The sequence below is a fragment of the Lepus europaeus genome, chromosome 22 (assembly GCF_033115175.1).
Source record: "Lepus europaeus isolate LE1 chromosome 22, mLepTim1.pri, whole genome shotgun sequence".
NCBI lineage: Eukaryota > Metazoa > Chordata > Mammalia > Lagomorpha > Leporidae > Lepus > Lepus europaeus.
Window position 1 is genome coordinate 40,806,433 of NC_084848.1, and position 22,216 is coordinate 40,828,648.

Below are 22,216 nucleotides of genomic sequence, written 5' to 3' on the forward strand. Positions count from 1 at the left end.
ACTTATTATTTATTATATGTATTTAAGAGCGTACTAGTATTCTGGAAAAACAAGGCATCTCCTAAACTCTGCAACAGGAAATGTGTACTTTTATTTTTTTAATTTTTAAAATTTTGTATTTATTTGATTGGATTTTTAAATCTGTGCTTTTGGCACTAACCTCATGAGGACACTAAAATTGACGTCAGTATTCCCAACCCCCCTCCCCGCCCCCAACATGACCTGTATTTGTATTGGGTCATGTTGGTTAGCAATTCTTTACCAAGCTCTTCTCCGTTATGCAGGAGAAAGTCATTAATCAGACTGGATAAGGATCTGGATGGATACGAGGAAGAGAAGAAGCACCTTCAAGAACTGGCTCTTTCTCTCCCGCAATTCCAAGATGGCCGAGAACTTGTGCTGAGTCAGCAATGCCACAATACCGTGCGCCTGTGGGAGAACACGAAAGCTACGCTGGCCGAATGGTAAGAGAGGACGCCCACCCTCTGCAGCACCTGCTGAGGCACAGCTAGCTTTTGGGAACGCTTACGCTGAGATACATTTGCAGGGGGCGTTAAACAGGAGAGGCGCACACCCTGGTGCTCTCGGGACGCGCCTGGGCGTGCGGTTCTGGCACCTGCCTCTCTCTAACCCTGCCTTTCAAATACATAACTAAATATTTATAAATTTGAAAACCAAGGTAGTAAAGCATGTCACGTGGAAAGTGCTGTCTTAGCTTACCTAGGTGGTTCTTGCAGGATCCTAAGAGAAGCAATGATTTACAATGTTACTTGCAGACTTGTAGCTGTTTTCCTTTTCTCTCTGCACAGCCTTGAACAATGTGGGAGAGTTTTGGAGCTCCTAAAACAGTATCATAATTTTAAAAGCACCTTGACCACTTTGATTCAGAAAGAAGAGAACGCCATCTCCCTCCAGGCTTCGTACATGGGAAGGGAAAACCTGAAGAAGAGGATCGCAGAGGTGAGTCCTGTTCCCAAAGGAAGCCTACGCAGTGAGCTCAGGGAGGATACTGGAACCTCAGTGATTTTTCAGGGCGGGCATTACGGTGCAGTGGGTTAAGCTGCCCTTGGGACACGTGCATCCCACACGTGCCTGGTTCGAGTCCTGGCTCCTCCACTTCCCATCCAGCTTCCTGCTAATGTGTGACCCTGGGGGACAGCAGGCGATGGCTCAAGTACTTCAGTCCCTGCCACCTGTGTGGGAGACCTGGTTTGAGTTCCAGTCTCCTGGCTTCAGCCTGTCCCAGCCCTGGCTGTTGTGGGCATTTGGGGAGTGAACCAGCAGATGGACGATTTTCTCTCTCTCTCTTTCTCTCTCTCTCTCTCTCTCTCTCTGTTTTAAATAAGTAAAAATAAATAGACACTTAAAAATAAATTCAGTAATTTTTGAAACTTGATATAAAATAAGTTACTAGTGACTTGTCTTAGCAGATATCTAGGAATGTATTGAATTTATCACCAGGGCTTGCAAAACATCAGTTCCGAGGGGATGCTGGGTTGCATCTGCTGTTTGGGTTTTGGTAGCTGGAGCGGTGGTTCTGCTGAAGCCCTGAGGCCCCTGCTGCTGCCTCTGTAAGTTTGTAGCAGGCTGTGTACCCACCTTCCACCTACAGGAACCTGAACCTGCACCGCAGGCTTGAGCGAAGGCAGACGAGAGGAAAATCGTCTCTTGCGAGTGGACAAGGGGAAAATGGCATTTCTATTCCTTTCTGGGTTGTGTAAGCCCATCTTCACGCTGCTCTGTGTATGGGCTCCCTAGTCACCACTTCGTGTTTTAGGAAGTGTAACGGTTTTGGACACTAGATGTCATTATTTTCTGTAATTTTGTGTACAGCAGTCATCAACCAGAGAAGCGGAAGAATGGAATAATTAGAAGACATCCCTGTACCATTTCACGAGACACCAGAAAGTTGCTTTTCCTGATTTTTTTTAAAGATTTATTTATTTATTTGAAAGTCAGAGTTACAGAGAGGCAGAGGCGGAGAGAGAATTATGTCTTTTATCTACTGGTTCACTCTCCAATTGGCCGCAACAGCCGGAGCTGCACCGATCCGAAGCCAGGAGCCAGGAGCTTCTTCCGGGTCTCCCACGTGGGTGCAGAGGCCCAAGCACTTGGGCCATCTTCTACTGCTTTCCCAGGCCATAGCAGAGAGTTGGATTGGAAGAGGAGCAGCTGGGACTAGAACTGGCGCCCATATGGGATGCCGGCACCACAGGCAGAGGATTAACCTACTGCGCCATGTCACAGGCCCCCGAAATTATCTTTTAATCCTATGTTCCCATGAACTTTTTGAAATATTCCTGGATGTTAGAAAGTGATTTTGGTCAACTTCCCTAGCTGTTGAAAGCAACACCAGTGCAGACTTCAGCTGCCATTTCATTTTGATCGGGAATGATTAACCCCCAAGGCTCAGGTGACAGAGTGTCGGGCAAAGCTCTTGTCTCAGACCCATTCTCTCAGACTCACTTTTGAAATGCTGACCAGTGGGAAAGAGCACAGTACGCACCCTCGATGTCCAATAGGTGTCTGTGGCCGTGGCTTCCTGTCCGACCCAACTGCAGGAGGCTGAGACCCTGGCAGGATGCTGGTGTGCTCACATGCAGCCTGTGTGGTTCCATGCAGTGGAGCCTGCTTCTGGGGACCTGGGAGCACTGGCCCTCATTCCACTGGATTCTTTTTTTTTTTTAAAGGTTTATTTATTTTTTTTTGAACGGCAGAGTTACAGAGAGAGAGAGAAAGAGAAAGAGAGAGAGAGAGGTCTTTCATCTGCTGGCTCACTCCCCAAATGGCTGCAACATCCAGAGCTGGGCTGATCCAAAGCCAGGAGCCTAGAGTTTCTTCCGGGTCTCCCACGCAGGTGCAGGGGCCCAAGGATTTGGGCCATCTTCCACTGCTTTCCCAGGCCATAGCAGAGAGCTGGATCAGAAGTGGAGCAGCCAGGACTCAAACTGGCATTCATATGGGATATGGCACTGCAGGTGCCGGCTTTACCCATTGAGCCACAGTGCCAGCCCCTATTTGATTGGATTTGGGGAGCTCTGATTTCCATTGCTGTAGGAATCCAGCGTGTTCAGCCTCACAAGATCTTCTTGGACTTGTGTTCCCATTTGCATCACCACCCTTCTGTGTGCCCTAATGCCAGATCTCCTGCTTGGTGCGTTTGTTCCAGGATCAAGGTCTCAGCCTTGTTCCATAGACCCTGAACCTTTTCCTTGTATACTGACAGATACCTGGTTCCTCTTGGCTTGCTGCTTCTCTGTTTATGCAAATCCCTCTCAGTTCAGGAGCCCCGCCTTAGCCCTGCTAAGTGGGATCCAGTTAGCAGCAGACCCTACCTGTCTGGATTTGCCGAGGTAGCACCTGTCAGTCCCTAGCTGAGGCTCCTTGGTTCAGTGCCAGGGACTTACTCAGCAGCTATGATGCCCACTCTGTGTGTGACCTGTCAGATAGCTGTAGGACCCCACAACTGTAAACTTGACTTCCTAGAAGCTTCCTCCTGTCCCCTATTGGCAGGCGGCCCCTGCCTGGGTGCTACTCCCTCTGTCAGTACTAACTCCTCCATGGCTATTGAAACAGGACCCAGCTCTGTCCTCTGGAGCAGGTCAAGGTCTTCATCTAGCAGGGTTTGGAGGGAGTCCATCTCACCAGGTGCTGGAACCTTGGATCTAACCTTGGTTCCCTCCTCTCCCTGTGTGGCTGACTGCGTGTCTGTCCCCATAGGTACCTCGAGGGAATGTGTAACCCTTTTCTGGATTCTGTGACATGGACGGACTGACTTCCTATTGGCTCCTCCTTCTCCCTTCACCCTGTCTCCTTTCTAGACCAGGAATTCAGCCGTCTCTGGGTCGTTAACTTACTTGCTGCTCATTCTTGAGCTTTGCCCTTTGCCGGCTCTTCATCTCTCACCGGAAATTATTCTCATCCCCTGTTGTTGTGTGTGTGGGATTGTGCCATGTAAATTCTCTTCTGTCATTACAGTAGCTTCTGGTGAGAGAATGGAGACAAACATGGATTCAGTCCTGCATGTTAAACTTGAAATCTAGATTGCTGTTTTGTTTTGTTTTTGTTTTTTTTTTTTTTATCATGTGTTAGAAGAACGTGAAACACAAACTAAAATCCCTTCCCACTATCGTCTTATAATGATATCTGTAGGCTGGGTTTCTGTATTTAAGCAGTCTTCAAAAGGTTCCTGAGAAATGGAACTGAGTGATAAGCTTATTTTGGTGCTAACATTTTGGAAATCTATACATATGATGAAAGTATAAAAAACACCGAAGATAAAAAGTTCATGGAAAAGACATGATTAGAAACATAGAGCTATACATATACTCATGCAATATTGAATTCTGGGTTGTTCTTTAACATTGTAAGCATGTTTGTACATATGTGAGAGGAAAGAATTTTGTTTAGTTTTAAAGCTATCTGTAAGAAAATTTTAATTATTAATCCATAAGGCTTATAAAGAGAAATGTTTCCAAAAACATTCCTAAATATGATATAAATGCCCAGTTCCGGGTTGCTAATTGCAACAAGATCTGTAAGGTTGTAGACAAGATTGTTCACCATGAAACTGATGAGCAATGTCAATAGTAAGATTCTGCCAATTATAACAGATGACCCAATCTGTGCTGAAAATCTAGTTGACAACAATTATGACATACATTGAGTTTCAAAACACAGACGTCAGAAATCTTTTCATATTTTGCTCAAAAAATCCACTATAAGCTGAAAGGTATATATTTCTTTTTTTAACTTTTAAAAAATATTTTCCCAGGTGCATTAGCAGGGAGCTGGATCAGAAGTGGAGCAGCCAGGACTCCAACTGGCACCCATATGGGGTGCCGGTCCTGCAGGCGTTTCCCACTGTGCCACAATGCTAGCCCCTGCTATTTTTCAGAAGACAATGTGGTAGAACTCTCTAGTAAAGCCCCCTGGATTGTAAATTTCTTTGGGAGGAATTTCTACATTATACACTCAATTTCGTTAGTATTGACGGGTCTATTTATGTTACATATTTAATATTGGATGAGTTGTGGTAGTTGGTATGGTTAATTTCATCTAAGTGTGTAGTTATTTGTAACATTCCCCTGGTTCCTCTTGCTAACTGCAGTGTCTCGTGACATCCCTGGCTTCACTCCTAATACTGCTGTTGCTTTCTTTTATGCTTAGTCTTGCTAGAGGTTTGTCAGTTTCCTCGATCTTTATAAGAATAGCTCTCCATTTTACTGAATTTTCTCTAATGTTCTTGTATTTTTAATTTAGCTGATTTTAATTTTTTTTATTTCCTTCTTTCTGCTAGCTTTGGTTTGTTTTTTTTTTTTTTTTCCTAGCTTCTTGAATTGGTCCCTTAGGTTATGGATTTAAGACTTTCCTCTTTTCTATCTTTTTTTTTTTAAAAGATTTATTTATTTTACTTGTAAGTCAGAGTTACAAAGAGAGAGAAAGAGAGAGAGAGAGAGAGAGGTCTTCCATCCGCTGGTACACTCCCCAGTTGGCCCCAACAGTCAGAGCTGAGCCGATCCAAACGAAGCCAGGAGCCAGGAGCTTCTTCCGGGTCTCCCACGTGGATGCAGGGGCCCAAGGACTTGGGCCATCTTCCACTGCTTTCCCAGGCCACAGCAGAGAGCTGGATCAGAAGTGGAGCAGCCAGGACTTGAATCAGCACCCATATGGGATGCCAGCACTGCAGGCATAGCTTTACCAGCTATGCCACAACACTGGCCCCTTTCATCTTTTCTGATGTATGCATTTAATGCAATAAACCTCCCTTTCCACTGTGTCTCACAAGTTGTGATGTTTTGCTTTCATTTTCAGTTTGTTTATTGTAGTTTACAATTTCCCTTGGGACTTCTTCTTTGATCCATATTTAGAAGTCTGCTGTTTACTTTCCAAGAGAGTAGAGATTTTTGTCTGTGTCACTATCTCAAAAACATGCCTTAATCTCTTACAGATTGAGGCGATCAAGGAAGAATTTAATGAACATGTAGAAGTTGTAGACAAGATAAACCAGATCTGCAAAAACCTACAATTTCATTTAAATAAAATGAAAACCTTTGAAGAACCACCTTTTGAAAAAGAGGCTAATATCATTGTGGACAGATGGCTTGATGTATGTGGTGATTTCATTGCAAATTCTATTTCTTGCACAATGATGAAATTTATCTTTTTTCAAATGTTCTTGGCATTTTTATCTATTTTCAAAATTTAAAAATATTCATTGTGAAAATGTTCAAATAGTGGCTTTGTAATTAATTAATTTCACTCCCAGAATTAGACACTGCTAACAAACGAGTCTGTAGTCTTCCATTTAGTTGATTTAAAATTAATTAAAACATTACCCATTCATGCAGGATGCTGGTGTTCAACAACAAATTTAAAGTAGTACGTTTTTGGTTAAGTAGGAATAATATTTTTGGATTACAGACTGAGAATTTATCTCCATCATGTTTTCATATGGGTTTACAAGCATCTTTTTTTTTTTTCAATTGTGGTTCAGAAATTAGATTTTGCCTCTAATTGGGCATAGCTATTGGAAATCAGATAAGACTTTTTTTGTTTTTAAAAAAGAAAATTTCGATGATACATGTTAAACCAAATGCTTTGTTGATCAATAAAACAAATTATTTAGTCAGTAATGGTGAACTCAGATTTAATTTTAAAACATTATTTGGCTGGAACAATGGTTTTCATACTTTTCCCATGACTTGTGTTATTTCTGTTTCACAATTCTGGTAGATAAACGAGAAGACAGAAGAGCACTATGAAAATCTTGGTCGTGCACTAGCTTTGTGGGACAAACTTTACAACGTGAAAAACGTCTGTGATGAATGGACCGAAGAGGCTGTTCAAAAGATGGCGCTCCACCCGCCGACTGCTGAGGACAGAGACAGGCTGAAGGTACTGAACGGATTAAAATCTATGCTTTTTCTCTACAGCTGATATTTATTGGGTTTGCCTTCTTGGAGCAAAGTGACAAGAAAATCTTTATTTCTGTCATTATCCCCTTGGAGACACCTGGACCCTCCCTCTTCCGTGATGATATGCAGGAGGACTGGAGCAGGTGTTATTAATTTCTCGGGGTGGGGGGCACGGATAAAATGGTCTTGTGTGTAAAAGGTTTGCATTTTTATTTTCATGAACATCTGACTACAATGTAGCATTTGTTTCGATTCTGACTGTAGCCAACAAACAGTGGAATGACATTATATATAACTTAGTTATCAAGAAAATCACAGGAAGTCGGCCCAGGGAGCTGCCACCAGTGTGGGAGACCAGGCTGGAGCTCCTGGGCCTGGCTCAGACCTGGCTGTTGTAGGCATTTGGGCAGTGAGCCATCAGTTGGAAAATCTCTATCTTTCTCTCTCTTCTTCTCTGTCACTCTGCCTTTCAAATAGATGATAGGTCTAAAAAGGAAAAAGGAACATCACTGATATTTTCAGATCCCTCAAGTTTTGTTTTTCAAATATTATTATGCAAAGGGTCTGTAGGCTTTACCAGAGAGGGTTGTGGTACAGGGCTAAGAACTGGGGCCAGTGTTCTGACACATCCCATGTGAGCACTAATTTGAGTCCCGGCTGCTCCTCTTCCAATACAGCTCTTTGCTAGTGACCTGGGAAAGCAACAGAAGATAGCCCAAGTGCAAGGGCCCTGCACCCATGTGGGAGACCCAGAAGAAGCTCCTGGCTCCAGGCTCTGCCCTGGCCCAGCCCCCACCATTGTGGCCATTTGGGGAGTGAACCAGTGGATGGAAAATTTCTCTCTCTCTCTCTGTCTTTGTAACTCTGCCTTTCAAAAAATAAATAAAATCTTAAAAAAAATATATAAGGTTAAGAAAGATTCAGAACTTCTATCAGAAGGCCCCATAAGATGCATCATTGTCCCCTTGTGATCAGTCTATAGGCTGCAAGGGAGGAAAACTTTTCCTTGCAGAGCCAAAAAGGGTCGCAGCACAACCTCCCAGAGGAGCTGGAGGAGTGGCTGTGGGACCCCCAACCCCAGATGCACGGAAAGCCAATCGCTGACATCGGTTGGTGCAAGGAAGTGGGTGTTTTATTTGCAAAGCACAGAGCAAGAGCAAGTGGTTAAGGGTGAAATTTTTTTTCTTTAAAGATTTATTTTATTGATGTGAGAGAGTTACAGAGGGGGAGGTCTTCCTTCCACTGGCTCACTCCCCAAATGTCTGCAATGGCAGGAGCAGGGCTGATCTGAAGCCAGGAGCCAGGAGCTTCTTCTGGGTCTCCTATGTGGGTACAGGGGCCCGAGGGCTTGGGCCATCTTCTACTGCTTCCCTAGGGATCAAGCAGGGAGCTTGATCAGAAGTGGAGCAGCCGGGACTCAAACAGGTGCCCAATATGGGAAGCCAGTGCTGCAGGCGGTGGCTTAACCAGCTATGCCACAGCACCAGTCCCCATCATCAGAAGAAATGACTCCTTGAATCTCACAGGGCCACAACCACTCCCTCAATTCAGGGAATTCCCTTTGGTGAGTGGCTAATCCTGAAGGACAGGTAAGGATACCTCGGGCTAAGGGGGACAGAGGCCAGGCTGGGTCTTGCTTCTACGTTAGGGACACATACACAGTGGATCAGTCTCGATAGTATATATTCTGTGCCAGCAAATTCTTCTGCTCAGTCTCACTGCTGTAGCAAGAAAATAGTGATGGGAAATAGATAAATGCTTAGAAGTAGCTATGTTCAATAAAACTTTATTTACAAAAACAGGTTTTTGCCATAGATTGCTTGCTTGTGATCTAGACCATGAGTAGAGGCAACTTTCTTCATTATTTGAACTAAACAGTCCTTCAAAAAGATTAGAAAGTACAGAAGGTGAACACCAACATTCTTTTCTTCTTTTCCTTTTTGTTAAAAAAGATTTATTTATTTATTTGAAAGAGAGAGAAGAGGCAGAGAGAGGGGTGGGGGGTGGGGTCTTCTATCCGCTGGTTCACTCCCCAGTTGGCTGCAGTGGCCAGAGCTGCGCTGATCTGAAGCCAGGATCCAGGAGCTTCTTCCAGGTCTCCCACGCAGGTGCAGGGGCCCAAGGACTTGGGCCATCTTCCACTGCTTTCCCAGGCCACAGCAGAGAGCTGGATCGGAAGTGGAGCATCCAGGAGCCAAGGCGTGCATCCTCGACTGCCTTAAACCAAAACTAGAAAGTTGCACTTGGGGCCAGCGCTGTGGTGCAGCAGGTTTTAAAGTCCTGGCCTGAAGCGCTGGCATCCCATATGGGTGCCGGTTCGAGACCCGGCTGCTCCTCTTCCGATCCAGCTCTCTGCTATGGCCTGGGAAAGCAGTGAAAGGTGGCCCAAGTCCTTGGGCCCCTGCACCAGTGTGGGAGACCCGGAAGAAGCTCCTGGCTCCTGGCTTCAGATCGGTGCAACTCCAGCTGTTGCGGCCATCTGGGGAGTGAACCAGTGGATGGAAGACCTCTCTGTCTCTACCTCTCTCTGTAACTTTGTCTTTCAAATAAATAAAATAAATCTTAAAAAAAAAAAAAAAGAAAGAAAGTTGTGCTTGGTCCTGGGATTTGCAGGAAGCCCGAAGGCACTTGGGCTTGGACCTCGCAGGACTTTGTCAAAAAACAAGTAATTAGCGGCAATTACAGGGCTCTCTCTTTCTATGTATCCAGAGTGATAACCTTGGGCTCAAGAAAATAAAACATGAACTGGAGAGATAATTTCTTTTAAAATCGTGTGTTTTAGGAAGAGTTACAAGTCCACGAGCAGAAAGTGGCGGAGTTTTCCAGGAGGGTGGCTGAAATTCAGTTTCTGCTGCAAAGCAGTGAAAAACCACTTGAGCTCCAGGTAAGAGGGTTTTTATGTAAAATTCCAAACGACGGCTCTGTACTCAGGCGCCCTCTGAAGCAGCGCTCACAAACCACGCGCCCTAATCCGTAAAGGTAAAATGCAACTGGGATTATTATCTATTCAGTCCCCATGTGGAATCCGACCAAATCTTTAACGTTTGGTGATGCTAATTATACCTGTTCTCTCTGTAGCCTGCCTACTGTTGCGTTTTTGCATTTTCTCTTTTCACTTGCTTCACGGGGCTGTTGTGTGTGTGTTGGGGAGGTGCGGTGGGAATGCTGCCTGGGCGTCCACAGAAAATAGCAGTGGTGTCCTGTGTCTTGGGTATGGGAGAGAGAACGCGGCTTGAGGGACCTGCGGGTTATCCGTTGCTAGGTGGATCCCCAGGAAGATTGTCCCTGTGTGGTTTCTGTTGTGTGAGGAGGGGACTTTCAGTTTCCATCAGCACAGGGGCTTAGTGGTGGATATGAGGGCTGTAGCCTACCAGCTTAGAGACCTGGGCAGTATGGAGCTTTCTTAAGCCTGTCTTATGTGCGTGGAGTGCTTACCGTGATTCTGCGTCCCAAATGCTGACTTTTCTTCTGTCTGTTTCCATCTCATCTGTATGTTTTTCATTTTTCCCTCTGCGTTTTATCTCATAAGCACCACAAGATGGCATCTCAATTCCCAGGCTAGAGAGGCCTTATTTTAGGATGAAGAATTCAAACGAATCTCTCTCTCTTTTATTTTTTTAAAGATTTGGAGTATCTTTTTTTTCCTGACAGGCAGAGTGGACAGTGAGAGAGAGAGAGAGAGAGAAAGGTCTTCCTTCCGTTGGTTCACCCCCCAAATGACCGCTACGGCCAGAGCGCTGTGGCCAGCGCAACGCGCCGATCCGAAGCCAGGAACCAGGTGCTTCCTCCTGGTCTCCCATGGGGTGCAGGGACCAAGCACTTGGGCCATCCTCCACTGCACTCCCGGGCCACAGCAGAGAGCTGGCCTGGAAGAGGAGCAACCAGGACTAGAACCTGGCACCCATACGGGATGCCGGTGCCGCAGGCGGAGGATTAACCACGTGAGCCACAGCGCCGGCCCCCAAACGAATCTCTTAAGCAAAGTCAGAACTTTCGTCTTCCCCTCTGCCTCTTTGTTCTCCTGGAGGCGCTGTTGGAATGGTTGTATCGAGGAGGTGCAGGATGGCGAGAGGAATTTAATCAGGTTGGACTGAAGCAAGCTCAGCTCATCCGTAGCAAGGCCAGTGTCTTCAAAGCTTGTGAGGGGCCGGCACTGTGGCACAGTGGGTTAAAGCCCTGGCCTGCAGTGCCAGCATCCCATATGGACGCCGGTTTGAGTCCTGGCTGTTCCACTTCTGATCCAGCTCTCTGCTGTGGCCTGGGAAAGCAGTGGAAGATGGCCCAAGTCCTTGGGTCCCTGCACCCATGTGGGAGACCTGGAAGAAGCTCCTGGCTCCTGGCTTCAGATTGGCACAGCTCCGGCTGTTGTGGAGAATTGGGGAGTGAACCAGCGGATGGAAGACCTCTCCCCCCACCACTGTAACTCTTTTAAATAAATAAAATAAATCTTAAAAAAAAAAAAAAGCTTGTGAAATACAGTCCATGCCTGTGCTCCCTGTCTTTGTCATTTCAGGTCCTGGAGTCCTCTATTTTGAAGCAGATGGAGCAGGTGAAGCAGTGTTTAACTGGAGCTTCGAGCTGTTCTGCACTGGCAGACAACGCTGCTGAGCTGCGGGAGGATCTAGACCAGGCCAAAACCCAGATTGGGGTGACAGAGTCCCTCCTAAAAGCCCTGTCCCCTTCTGACAGCTTGGAAATCTTCACTAAGCTTGAGGTTCCCATTTACAGTCACACTGGCTTCTTAAACTTTTCTTTCGTTATTTACTTTTGTTTAGTTGAAACGTTAAGAGATCTCTCATCACTGATTGACTCTCTCAGGTGCCTGCATGGGCCAGGGCTGGGCCAGGCTGCAGCCAGGAGCCTGGAGCTCGTCAGGGTCTCCCCTGTGGGTGGTGGGGACCCAAGGACTTGAGCCGCCACCTGCTACCTCTCAGGGTGTGCGTGAGCAGGTCGTCACAGTCAGAAGCTGAGCCAAGACTCAAGCCCGGGCTGTGTGGTGTGAGATGGGGGCATCCCCCTGTGCATCTTGACCCCCACACTTACTTTTGAGGGTTTCACCCCTTGAGGTTTGCAAAAATTGTAAGAAAGAAATGAAAGTCGGGGGCAGGGGGAGTCAAGAAAACAGTTTGTTTATATTTAGCATGTTCACCTTTGGGTTTCTTTGTAGACAGTAATTAGGTCATATTAGATTGCACTGTATCGGTTGTGTATTTACTATTAAAGACAAAGTGAGTCCACTCAATAGCAAGTCCTCAAGGTTTTTATAAAATCATGGTGATCAATGTTTTGGGTAATTGGAGCCTGTTTTAAAACTTAACAGTAGGGGCCGGGGGTGTGGAGCTGTGGATTAAGCCACTGCCTGCGATGCCAGCACCCATATGAGTGGATGAAAGATCTCTTTTTCCGTCTGTCCTTGCCTCTCTGTAACTCTGCCTTTCAAATAAACAAATAAATCTTTTTTAAAAAAATTTGTTTATTTGAAAGGCAGAGTAAGAGAGAGAGAGAGAGAGTACACAAGATCTTCCATCAGCTGGTTCACTCTCCAAGTGGCCCCAACAGCTGGAGCTGGGCCCATCCAAAGCCAGGAGCTTCTTCCCAGTCTCCCACATGGGTGCAGGAGCCCAAAGAGTTGAGCCATCCTCTGCTGCTTTCTCAGGCTACCAGCAGGGAGCTGGATCGGAAGAGGAGCAGCCGGGACACAGACCAGTGCCCATGTGAGATGCCCGTGGCTTTACTCGCTATGCCACGGCACCAGCCCCAATAAATAAATTGTTAGAGAAAAAAAGAGTTGGGGCTGGCGTGTGGCCTAATAGGCTAAGCTTCCACCTGTGGTGCCGGCATCCCACAGGGCACCGGTTCGAGTCCTGGCTGCTCTTCTTCCAATCCAGCGCTCTTCCATGGCCTGGGACAGCAGTGGAGGATGGCCCAAGTCCTTGGTACCCGTTTGGGAGACCCAGAAGAAGTTCCTGGCTCCTGGCTTCGGATAAGCTCAGCTCTGGCCATTGGCAAACCATTTGGGGAGTGAACCAGCAGACGGAAGACCTTTCTCTCTCTGTGTCTCCCTCTCTCTGACTATAACTCTACCTCTCAAATAAGTAAATGAACTCTTAGAAAAGCAGAAGGACTTGATGGAGGCTGTCCCGCTGTTTGCGTGTTCAGGAGATCCAGCAGCAGATCCTGCAGCAGAAGCGCAGCATGACCGTCCTTGAGACGCAGGTCGGCTGCATGACTCCTGAGCTCGCGGAGCTGAAAAAGCAATACGAGAGCGTCAGCGACTTGTTCACTGCCAAGAAGAGCGCTCTGCAGGATCACTTTTCCAAGTTACTGAATGGTGAGTGCCGCGTTCGTGTTTCCCTTACTCCGTTTCTGGGGAATCTCGGAGTAGGAATCTAGCCCCGTGAACACAGAGGCTTAGCTGAGCCCGACTGAGGCACAGTTTGTACAGCGGTATACGATGTTCAGGTCCATCTTTTAGGGGAAACACTTGCGATCTGTGCCTGATCAGTGACAGTTACTTCTTACAAGCCTATCGATACAGATCAATACATATCATTGTAGATACGTATTTCATGGAAGAAAATCTCCGAGTTCCTGCATTTCAGCTGCTCACTGAGGTCACTGGCTCCGGGGAGGCTGCCTCTGAAGCCGTCTCTGGCTGGCCTGTGGGCTTAGGAAGGGGGTTTGATGTAGGAAACACACCAGGATTTGGTTCCATGCTTTGTTAGCCCTGGAAATTGGGTTTTGAAGTTAATGACCTCATTAGTCCCATGGCCTGGGGAAGCGTTACAAAATCTTGCACCAAAAAAAGAAAATTTAAATGTTTACCGTTAAGTTTTATTGAAGCACAGCATACGTATAAGTGGCCCTTTCTCTTTTACTGGGAAATAAACAGGCACTAGGTGGATAGTGTAGTGAGCTGCCCCAGGGGGATGCACCTGTGTCACTGGAGTAGAACATTAGCAGCGATCCACAAGGTCCTGCCTCACCCCTTCCACTCACTCCCCTGCCTCCAGCGTAGCCACCACCCACCCCTAGAATGTCACTGATGAGTTTTGGATTCTTTTGAACTCTAGGTAGATAGAATCATATCGTGTGCTCTGCTTTATTTCTTTTGCTTAGCGTTATCTTTATGATGTTTGTCTATGTATTTCCATGCATCACTAGGCTAGATTGCTTTTTATTGTTGTGTAGTGTTAAGTTGTAGAGTTATTGTATAATTTGTTCATTTCACGGTAAATGGATTTTGGAACTTCTGTTTCAGGGTTATTATGACAGCATTGTCTTTCATCTTCAACAAGTTCATGGAAAATGTACATTATGTCAGAACTATGCTTGGATTTCTGATTTTTTAAAAAAGATTTATTTATTCATTTGAAAGTCAGAGTTACAGAGAGAGAAGGAGAGGCAGAGAGAGAGAGAGATAGAGAGAGGTCTTCCATCTGCTGGTTCATTCTCCAGTTGGCCACTACAGTTGGAACTTGGCTGATCTGAAGCCAGGAGTCAGGAGCTTCTGGGTCTTCCCAACAGGTGCAGGGGCCCAAGGAATTGGGCCATCTTCTACTGCTTTCCCAGGCCATAGCAGAGAGCTGGATCAGAAGTGGAGCAGCTGGTACTCGAACTGGTGCCCATATGGGATGCCGGCATTGCAGGCGGTGGCTTTACCTGCTACACCACAGCGCCGGCCCCGATTTCTGATGTTTTTAACACTCAAATAAACTCTAAAAATTATTTATTTGTTTGAGAGACAGGGAGAGAAAGAGAGAGTGCCAGTCTATTCCTATCTATTGGTTCATTCCTCAAATGTCCACAATGGTCAGGACTGGGCCAGGCCAATGCCTGGAGCTGGTCGCTCCATCCAGGTCTCCACGTGGGTGGCAGGGACCCAGGTCCTTGAGTCATCTCTACTGCTTCCTGGGGTGCACATTAGCAAGAAGCTAGAATCAGCTTCAGAGCCCAGGACTCAAATCCAGACACGGTGATGTGGGACGTGGACATCTCAAATAGTGGCTTACTCTACGCCAAGCGCCCACCCCTAAACATATCTTTGCATTGCACTTTTCCATGAACCTTTTGAAGTCTCCCGTATAAGCATTGCGTTGGGAACAACCTGTTTTGGACGGGGAGTATTTTCTGCCTTGTCTCTAAAACTGAGTTGTGGCTTATAAACAGCTAGGCCGATTTCCATTTGTTCTTCTGCTGGAGGTGGTAAAGGTGTGAAAAGACCGTGTCTCAAAATCTAAGAACTTCTCTACCTGGGAAGGAGTTTGTGCTATGTCAGTCCAGGGGCTGGGAGTCAAGACCTAGGCCCCGTGGGGTTCAGCCTGGTGAAGGCACAGCGGTGGCTTTGAGGTCCCTTGACATGACAGAAGGTGTGGAAAGGCAAAAAGGCCCGCAGATCTCTCAGTGTACGCAGGTCTATGAAGTCCTGCTTGGATAAAATCTCTTTTTTTCCTCCTTCCTCTCCTGCAGATCAATGCAAGAACTTCAATGACTGGTTCAGCAATGTTAAAATGAACCTCAAGGAGTGTTTCGAATCATCAGAAACCAAAAAGAATGTGGAACAAAAGCTACAAAAACTTTCTGTAAGATATTTATGTAAATCTTAATCAAAGTTGATCGAAAATAAGATTTTGCAACTATATTTAAGTAGATTGGGTACTGAGCCTTTGACTCACTATTTCTGTCCATAAAAATTAGTATTTCCAAATCACCTGGCTTTTTTTCTAAATATTTTGGAATTCTATAATTACTAGTTTAACAGATTCCTTGCTCACAGTTATTCTAAGATGCTGTTCAATTTCGTGTTCACTGTGAAGTCAGCTGTTAAAGTCATATTTGATAAAGACTCTAGGTAATTTAGACCCTAAGTAGCCTTTACTTTCTTGAGAAAGGTCTCTTGTCTTTTTCTGAGTGTTTTTCCAGTCATTCTCATTTTAAAACTTGCAGTTGAACTTCAATTCTCTGCTGGTTGGAGTGTGTGGAGGGGAGCCTGAACTAATAGTGCCCAGAGCATTTAAAATGCAGGTGGCATCGTCCAATCGTGGTCACTGTAGATTGGATTATCTAATATTTCAGAGTTCTGGTGATAAGTCATGCTCCTAAGCTTATCAATGGCTCTGAATGTTCTCTGTGTAATTCCTTGCTTTGCTGGTAGTATTCTTTATTGATAGAATCACCTCTCTCTCTCTCTCTCTCTCTCTCTCTCTCTCTCCCTCTCTCCCTCTCTCCCTCTCTCCCTCTCTCCCTCTCTCCCTCTCTCCCTCTCTCCCTCTCTCCCTCTCTGATTTTGCCTTTAATTTTTTTTTTTGACAGGCAGAGTGGACAGTGAGAGAGAGAGAGAGACAGAGAGAAAGGTCTTCCTTTTGCCGTTGGTTCACCCTCCAATGGCTGCCGCGGTTGGCGCGCTGCGGCCGGCGCACCGCGCTGATCCGATGGCAGGAGCCAGGTGCTTCTCCTGGTCTCCCATGGGGTGCAGGGCCCAAGCACTTGGGCCATCCTCCACTGCACTCCTGGGCCACAGCAGAGAGCTGGCCTGGAAGAGGGGCAACCGGGACAGAATCCGGTGCCCCAACCGGGACTAGAACCCGGTGTGCCGGCGCCGCAAGGCGGAGGATTAGCCTAGTGAGCTGCGGCGCCGGCTTGCCTTTAATTTTGCCTACTGTATGACCCTCAGTCATTGATGCCAAAACCTTGAAACACAAACGTTGAAATAAATTCTGATCCGGGCCAAAGTTCATGGAGCCTGGTCTGTTTAGACTTAGATGTTGATTGCCAGGAAGGAGCCGTTGTTTAGGAGAAGCTAAGCAAGCCAGGGCAGAGAAACCTCTTTCCTGGTCTTGCGCCAGCGGCACTGCACGAGCTGCAAGTGCCAATGTGCACACAGCTTCTAGAACTACCCCAAGTCATCCGCCTTTGGAGAAGCCGCGTCTCCAAAGCCTTTCTTTTGTCTAGGTGGTGAGCGAGGTGGGTGCTATGTCTGTGTGCTGTTTGGAACAGTCTCACGGGGGTGGCAGAGACCACCTTTCAGCGCTGACAGGAGGCTGTAATTGGCTTTTGTCTTCCTGAAGGATTTCCTGACCCTGGAAGGAAGAAGCAGCAAAATCCAGCAGGTGGAAACAGTCGTGAGACACGTGACCAAGCATCTGCCCCCCGCGCGTGTCACGGAGCTCAGCAGTTGGCTTTTGAGTCAAGAACTGGAACTGGGACAGCTGGAGTCTGCGTGCCGGGCTCGAGCCAAGGAGCTGGCCGAGTCGTTGCAGCAGCTCCTGAGGTAGGAGAGAGAGGTCCTGTCTAAGAAGCGTGTTCTCAGGTATCTTCATGCGAAGGGACTCCAGAAAATGTGTGGAGCATGGATGTCATGCTAAGTTTGTTTTGTGCAAAAAGAATTTGAAATCCATGCATAGTTTTTCCTAATCTGCTTCTCCAAGTGCCCTCAGCCATACTCTGCCTCTGCACAGCGTGGGCTAGGATGGACGATACCGCGAGTTTCACAGATAAAATAGGCACGGGTGTTCCTTGGGTGACTGTAGGATGTTGGTTCCGGGAGCCCCAAAGCTCATATTATTTATTCCAGAGTGCAGGGGTCACTGAAGTCCCTTATATAAAATGGCTTCGTATTCTGTGACCTACACATATGCTCCCATGTACGTCAGCACCTGACGCAATAGAAATGCGTTGTAAATGTGGGTCAGCCTGTATTGTTTAGGGGACAGTGACCAGGAGGAAAGGTCTGCACGTGTTCCATACAGGTGTAGTTTTTCCCCTAGAATAGTTTCAGTCCCTGATTAGTTGAATCCACAGATTCAAAGCCTATAGCTATGGAGGGCCTACATATTTTTATTTATTTTTTTTTAAAATTTATTTATTTACTTGAAAGTCAGAGTTACACAGAGAGAGAAGGAGAGACAGAGAGAGAGGAGGTCTTCCATCCGCTGGTTCAGTTCCCAATTGGCTGCAACGGCTGGAGCTGTGCCTGTCCGAAGCCAAGAGCCAGGAGCTTCTTCTGGGTCTCCCATGCGGGTGCAGGAGCCCAAGCGCTTGGGTCATCTTCTACTGCTTTCCCAGGCCATAGCAGAGAGCTGGATCGAAAATGGAGCAGCCAGGACTCGAACTGGTGCCCATATGTGATGCCATCACTGAGGGTGGCAGCTTTACCCCACTACGCCACAGCGCCGGTCCCATATTTTTAAATCTGGTTTTAGAGCTAGGATTATAAAAGATGGAATAATCCTTCAAATTATCTAATATGGCAAAGGGTCGGGGCATCATCCAAACATGTTTTCTATTTGTTTGTTGTTCCTTATGCTACATTCATATGGCTCATTGCTTTAATAGAATTCCTCTCTAAAAAAATGCAATTATTATTCAGATTTTGATACATTACAAGTTAAAATTTCTCTGAAAATGAGCAGTATAGAAAAAACCTGGCCAACTCATAAGGTTTTTGCCATCTCTCTCTTTTATATAAATAAGCGCACTCTTCTTATTTTGTGTTCTTATTTGTGGAATGTTCTTGTAGACTCCAAGATGACCACAGAAATCTTAGTAAATGGTTGACCAATCAAGAAGAAAAGTGGAAAGAAATGCAAGAATCAGGAGAGAAAGCTGAGCTGTTTTGCCAAGCTTTGGCTAGAAAGAGGTATGGCTGATCTTGGGTGAAATACACCCCCAGGAATATGATTTCTCCCATGGTATAGTGTCTCCTATAAGCTTCCAACATTTGGAATTTACAGGGAACAATTCGAATCTATGGCCCAACTGAACAACTCATTGAAGGAACATGGGCTGACCGAGGAGGAAGACATAATAATGGAATCAGCACATGTGATTGACAAATACCAGACATTATTGAGACAAGTACGCGGAATTGAGGAAGAGGCCCACTTAGCACCTGCTGAGGACCAGGGTTTTGATGATCGTGCACATGATGTAATTCACTGGATAAAGGAGATTAAAGAGTCGCTTATGGCTTTGAATTCATCGGAAGGCAAAATGCCACTGGAGGAGAGGATCCGAAAGATAAAGGTATAACTTTGGAAACGAGATGTCAAGGGGCAGAGTGAACTGTAATTTGGAACACAGAGGAAAACTACACAGATTTGTTTCTTAGTGGGAAATACGGTTGGTGTGAAAATGCTGAAGCCATTTAGATCACAGGGCTTGCAAAGAGAAGGCCTGCGATAGAGTTAACGTGGTTTTCAGTGCTTCCGAAGGAGGAGAAGTGTGCCCTCTGTTCCTGCCCAAGTGTTTGCATTTTTGCTGGGTACAGAAGCAAGGGCAGCGGACCAGAGCTCCAGGAAGTGCGAGCTTTTAGGATATTAAGAGAACACGGGGGTACTTCAAAAAGTTCACTTAACAGTGGAGTTAAAAGATGGGTTTGTTCTAGGGCAAAATAATTTTTTTAAGATTTACGTATTTGAAATGTAGAGCAAACAGAGAGAAAAGAGAGAGAAAGAGCTTTTTAAAAGATTTATTTTACTATATACTAAACTGATCTTCTGTATACAAAGAGAATTGAAAATGAATCTTTACATGAATGGAAGGGGAAAGGGAGCGGGAAAGGGGAGGGTAGCGGGCGGGAGGGAGGTTATGGGAGGGGGGAAGCCATTGTAACCCATAAGCTATACTTTGGAAATTTATATTCATTAAATAAAAGTTTAATTAAAAAAAATAAATAAATAAAAAAAAAAAAAAAAGATTTATTTTACTTTTTTGAAAGGCAGCATTAACAGAAAGGGAGAAAGACAAAGAGACGGAAAGAGAGAATCTTATCCACTGGTTCACTCACCAAATGGCTGCAAATGGCCAGAGCTGGGCCAGACTGGAACCAGGAATCCAGAACTCCTTCCAGGTCTCCCATGTGAGTGGCAGACACCCATGGACTTGAGCCATCTTCCACTGCATTCCCAGGTGCATTTAGCAGGCAGTGGGTTCAGAAGCAGAGCAGCTGGGACTCAACCAGCACTCCAGTATGGGATGTGGGCATCAGAGACGGAGGCTTATCCCACTCTCCCACAGCGCGGACCCCTGGTACAAAACATGCTGAAATCCCTGTGTAGTTTTTTCATAATACGCATTTTCCACGAACTTTTTGGACTCCCCATCCAGAGGCATCCGTCATTTCCAGACAGGGGTGGAGAGGAATTCTTTGGAGGCCGTGTGAGTGGTTTGTAAAAAGGCGGTGGGATGCTGAGTGGGTATAGAGGACCAGGGGGTCTCAAGCTCCCTCGAGCTCATTTTCTAATGGGAGATCCAGTCAACTTTGCTGGCTAAAAATACAGGGGATATCACGCAAAGGAACTCTAGGAGCTCCTGGTGGTTCAGTCCTGGGAGAACTGGAGTTGCATTCGTTGAAACATTGTTGGAAGAAACTATATGATCAATAGTAGTGAGCTCCAAGCCCCTCCAGGGCTTTTTCTAAACCAGTAATAAAAAGAAGGAACTTGAAAATCAAGAAGAGAGTATGGAAGTAATCAGCTCAGACCAACATACTGACATATTGAGAACCATTGCTATATGTAATGAAAAGGGGATATCTTTGGGGGCAGACTTCAAAATGAAAAGGTGATTAAGAGGATCTCACAATCTCACAGGGAGATTCACCATGATCTAAGCTACAGGAGCTCTCCCAAGCCCCTTGTATATATGTGCATCCCATGTTTCTTTACTGGATTGAATTCTTCCTAAGATACACTGAGGTCGGGATTACGTAGGTCAGACCCCAAATCTCACACCTACCTGTCTCCGTACAGTGTCTGCGCCTGGTACTTCATGCTCCCAGGTCAGCAGCTGCTAGTTCTCCGCACACTGAGCTAGATGCAAGGATCTCCCTCCAGGGGAAGGGGCTCACACGCGGATTGAGATCATCACAGGGAAATAAAACAATGCTTCTTCATCTTGTTACAATAGCAAAGAAAGGATTATTTCAAAAGATACTTTGCCGTGGCCAGCGCCGAGGCTCACTGGGCTAATCCTCCGCCTGCGGCACCGGCACCCCGGGTTCTAGTCCCTCTTGGGGCACCGGGTTCTGTCCCGGTTGCTCTTCTTCCAGTCCAGCTCTCTGCTGTGGCCCAGGAAGGCAGTGGAGGATGGCCCAAGTCCCTGGGCCCTGCACCCGCATGGGAGACCAGGAGGAAGCACCTGACTCCTGGCTTTGGATTGGCGCAGTGCACCAGCCGTAGCAGACATTTGGGGGGTGAACCAACAGAAGGAAGACCTTTCTCTCTTTCTCTCTCTCTCACTAACTCTGCCTGTCAAAAAAAAAAAAAAAAAGAAAAAAAGAAAGGAAGAAAGAAAAATACTCTGCCATTAATATCCATGTATCAAGCTGGCAAAGAAAAAGATACCGTATGTAATATCCCTGCGTAATGAGAAGGAAATAAGATCGTTTTTATTGAATCCAGGAAATCATTTTGCTAAAACCTGAAGGGGATGCCAAAATACAGACCCTCCTGAGAGAGGCCGGGAGCAGCGAGGCCCTGTCTGTCCAGGAGACCCTCGGCGACATCAAGAGCCAGTGGGACAGCACGCTGCATTTAGCCAGCACGTACCTGAGGTAAGCACCTGCCTGCCCTGGCCACTGGCTCATCTCGCTTTGCCCGCTGGCGCTGTACCAGGCCCACTGCGGCTGTCTCCTGGGCTCAGACGTGCTGTCTGCTGGGGAGGAAGTTGGTACTGTCAGGGGCGTCTTGCAAGGGGACCAGCTCACCTGGCCAGACATGAAACCACACCTGGTGCAGCTGCTGTAGCCACCTGGGGAGTTCTTGCCAGCTGTCATCCACCCTTCTACACCACCCTTCTGTCCCAGACTCCCTCAGTGTCCGCAGGGCATCATGGGAGAACTGGGCTGTCACACACTTATTCTGAGAGGTGCTTGCACCCACAAATCCAGGGAATTTAAGTCTGGTGAAGATGCTTGATTCGTTGCATGTCTTTTTTTTTTTTTTTTTTTTTTTTAATTTTTGACAGGCAGAGTGGACAGTGAGAGAGAGAGACAGAGAGAAAGATCTTCCTTTTTTGCCGTTGGTTCACCCTCCAGTGGCCGCCGCGGCCGGCGCGCTGTGGCTGGCGCACCGCGCTGATCCGAAGGCAGGAGCCAGGTGCTTCTCCTGGTCTCCCATGGAGTGCAGGGCCCAAGCACTTGGGCCATCCTCCACTGCACTCCCGGGCCATAGCAGAGAGCTGGCCTGGAATAGGGGCAACCGGGACAGAATCCGGTGCCCCGACCGGGACTAGAACCCGGTGTGCCGCCGCTGCAAGGTGGAGGATTAGCCTGTTGAGCCGCGGCGCCGGCCCGTTGC

At 46.6% G+C, this 22,216-nt stretch overlaps 1 protein-coding gene across 4 annotated transcripts in view; it reads left to right on the plus strand.

Annotated features, from left to right (window-relative positions):
- Window positions 1-22,216, plus strand: part of SYNE2 (spectrin repeat containing nuclear envelope protein 2) — a 373,661-nt gene that overhangs the window by 147,868 nt on the left and 203,577 nt on the right. For 3 of the 4 annotated variants that reach the window (XM_062181714.1, XM_062181717.1, XM_062181715.1), the window contains exons 31-42: window positions 285-464; window positions 810-960; window positions 5,951-6,109; window positions 6,736-6,897; window positions 9,700-9,801; window positions 11,431-11,631; window positions 13,077-13,248; window positions 15,387-15,499; window positions 16,985-17,187; window positions 18,436-18,555; window positions 18,650-18,941; window positions 21,320-21,471. In XM_062181714.1, the coding sequence (XP_062037698.1) occupies window positions 285-464; window positions 810-960; window positions 5,951-6,109; window positions 6,736-6,897; window positions 9,700-9,801; window positions 11,431-11,631; window positions 13,077-13,248; window positions 15,387-15,499; window positions 16,985-17,187; window positions 18,436-18,555; window positions 18,650-18,941; window positions 21,320-21,471 (2,007 nt within the window). The remainder of the gene's footprint in view (window positions 1-284; window positions 465-809; window positions 961-5,950; window positions 6,110-6,735; window positions 6,898-9,699; window positions 9,802-11,430; window positions 11,632-13,076; window positions 13,249-15,386; window positions 15,500-16,984; window positions 17,188-18,435; window positions 18,556-18,649; window positions 18,942-21,319; window positions 21,472-22,216) is intronic. The other variant, XM_062181716.1, reaches the window with a different exon arrangement.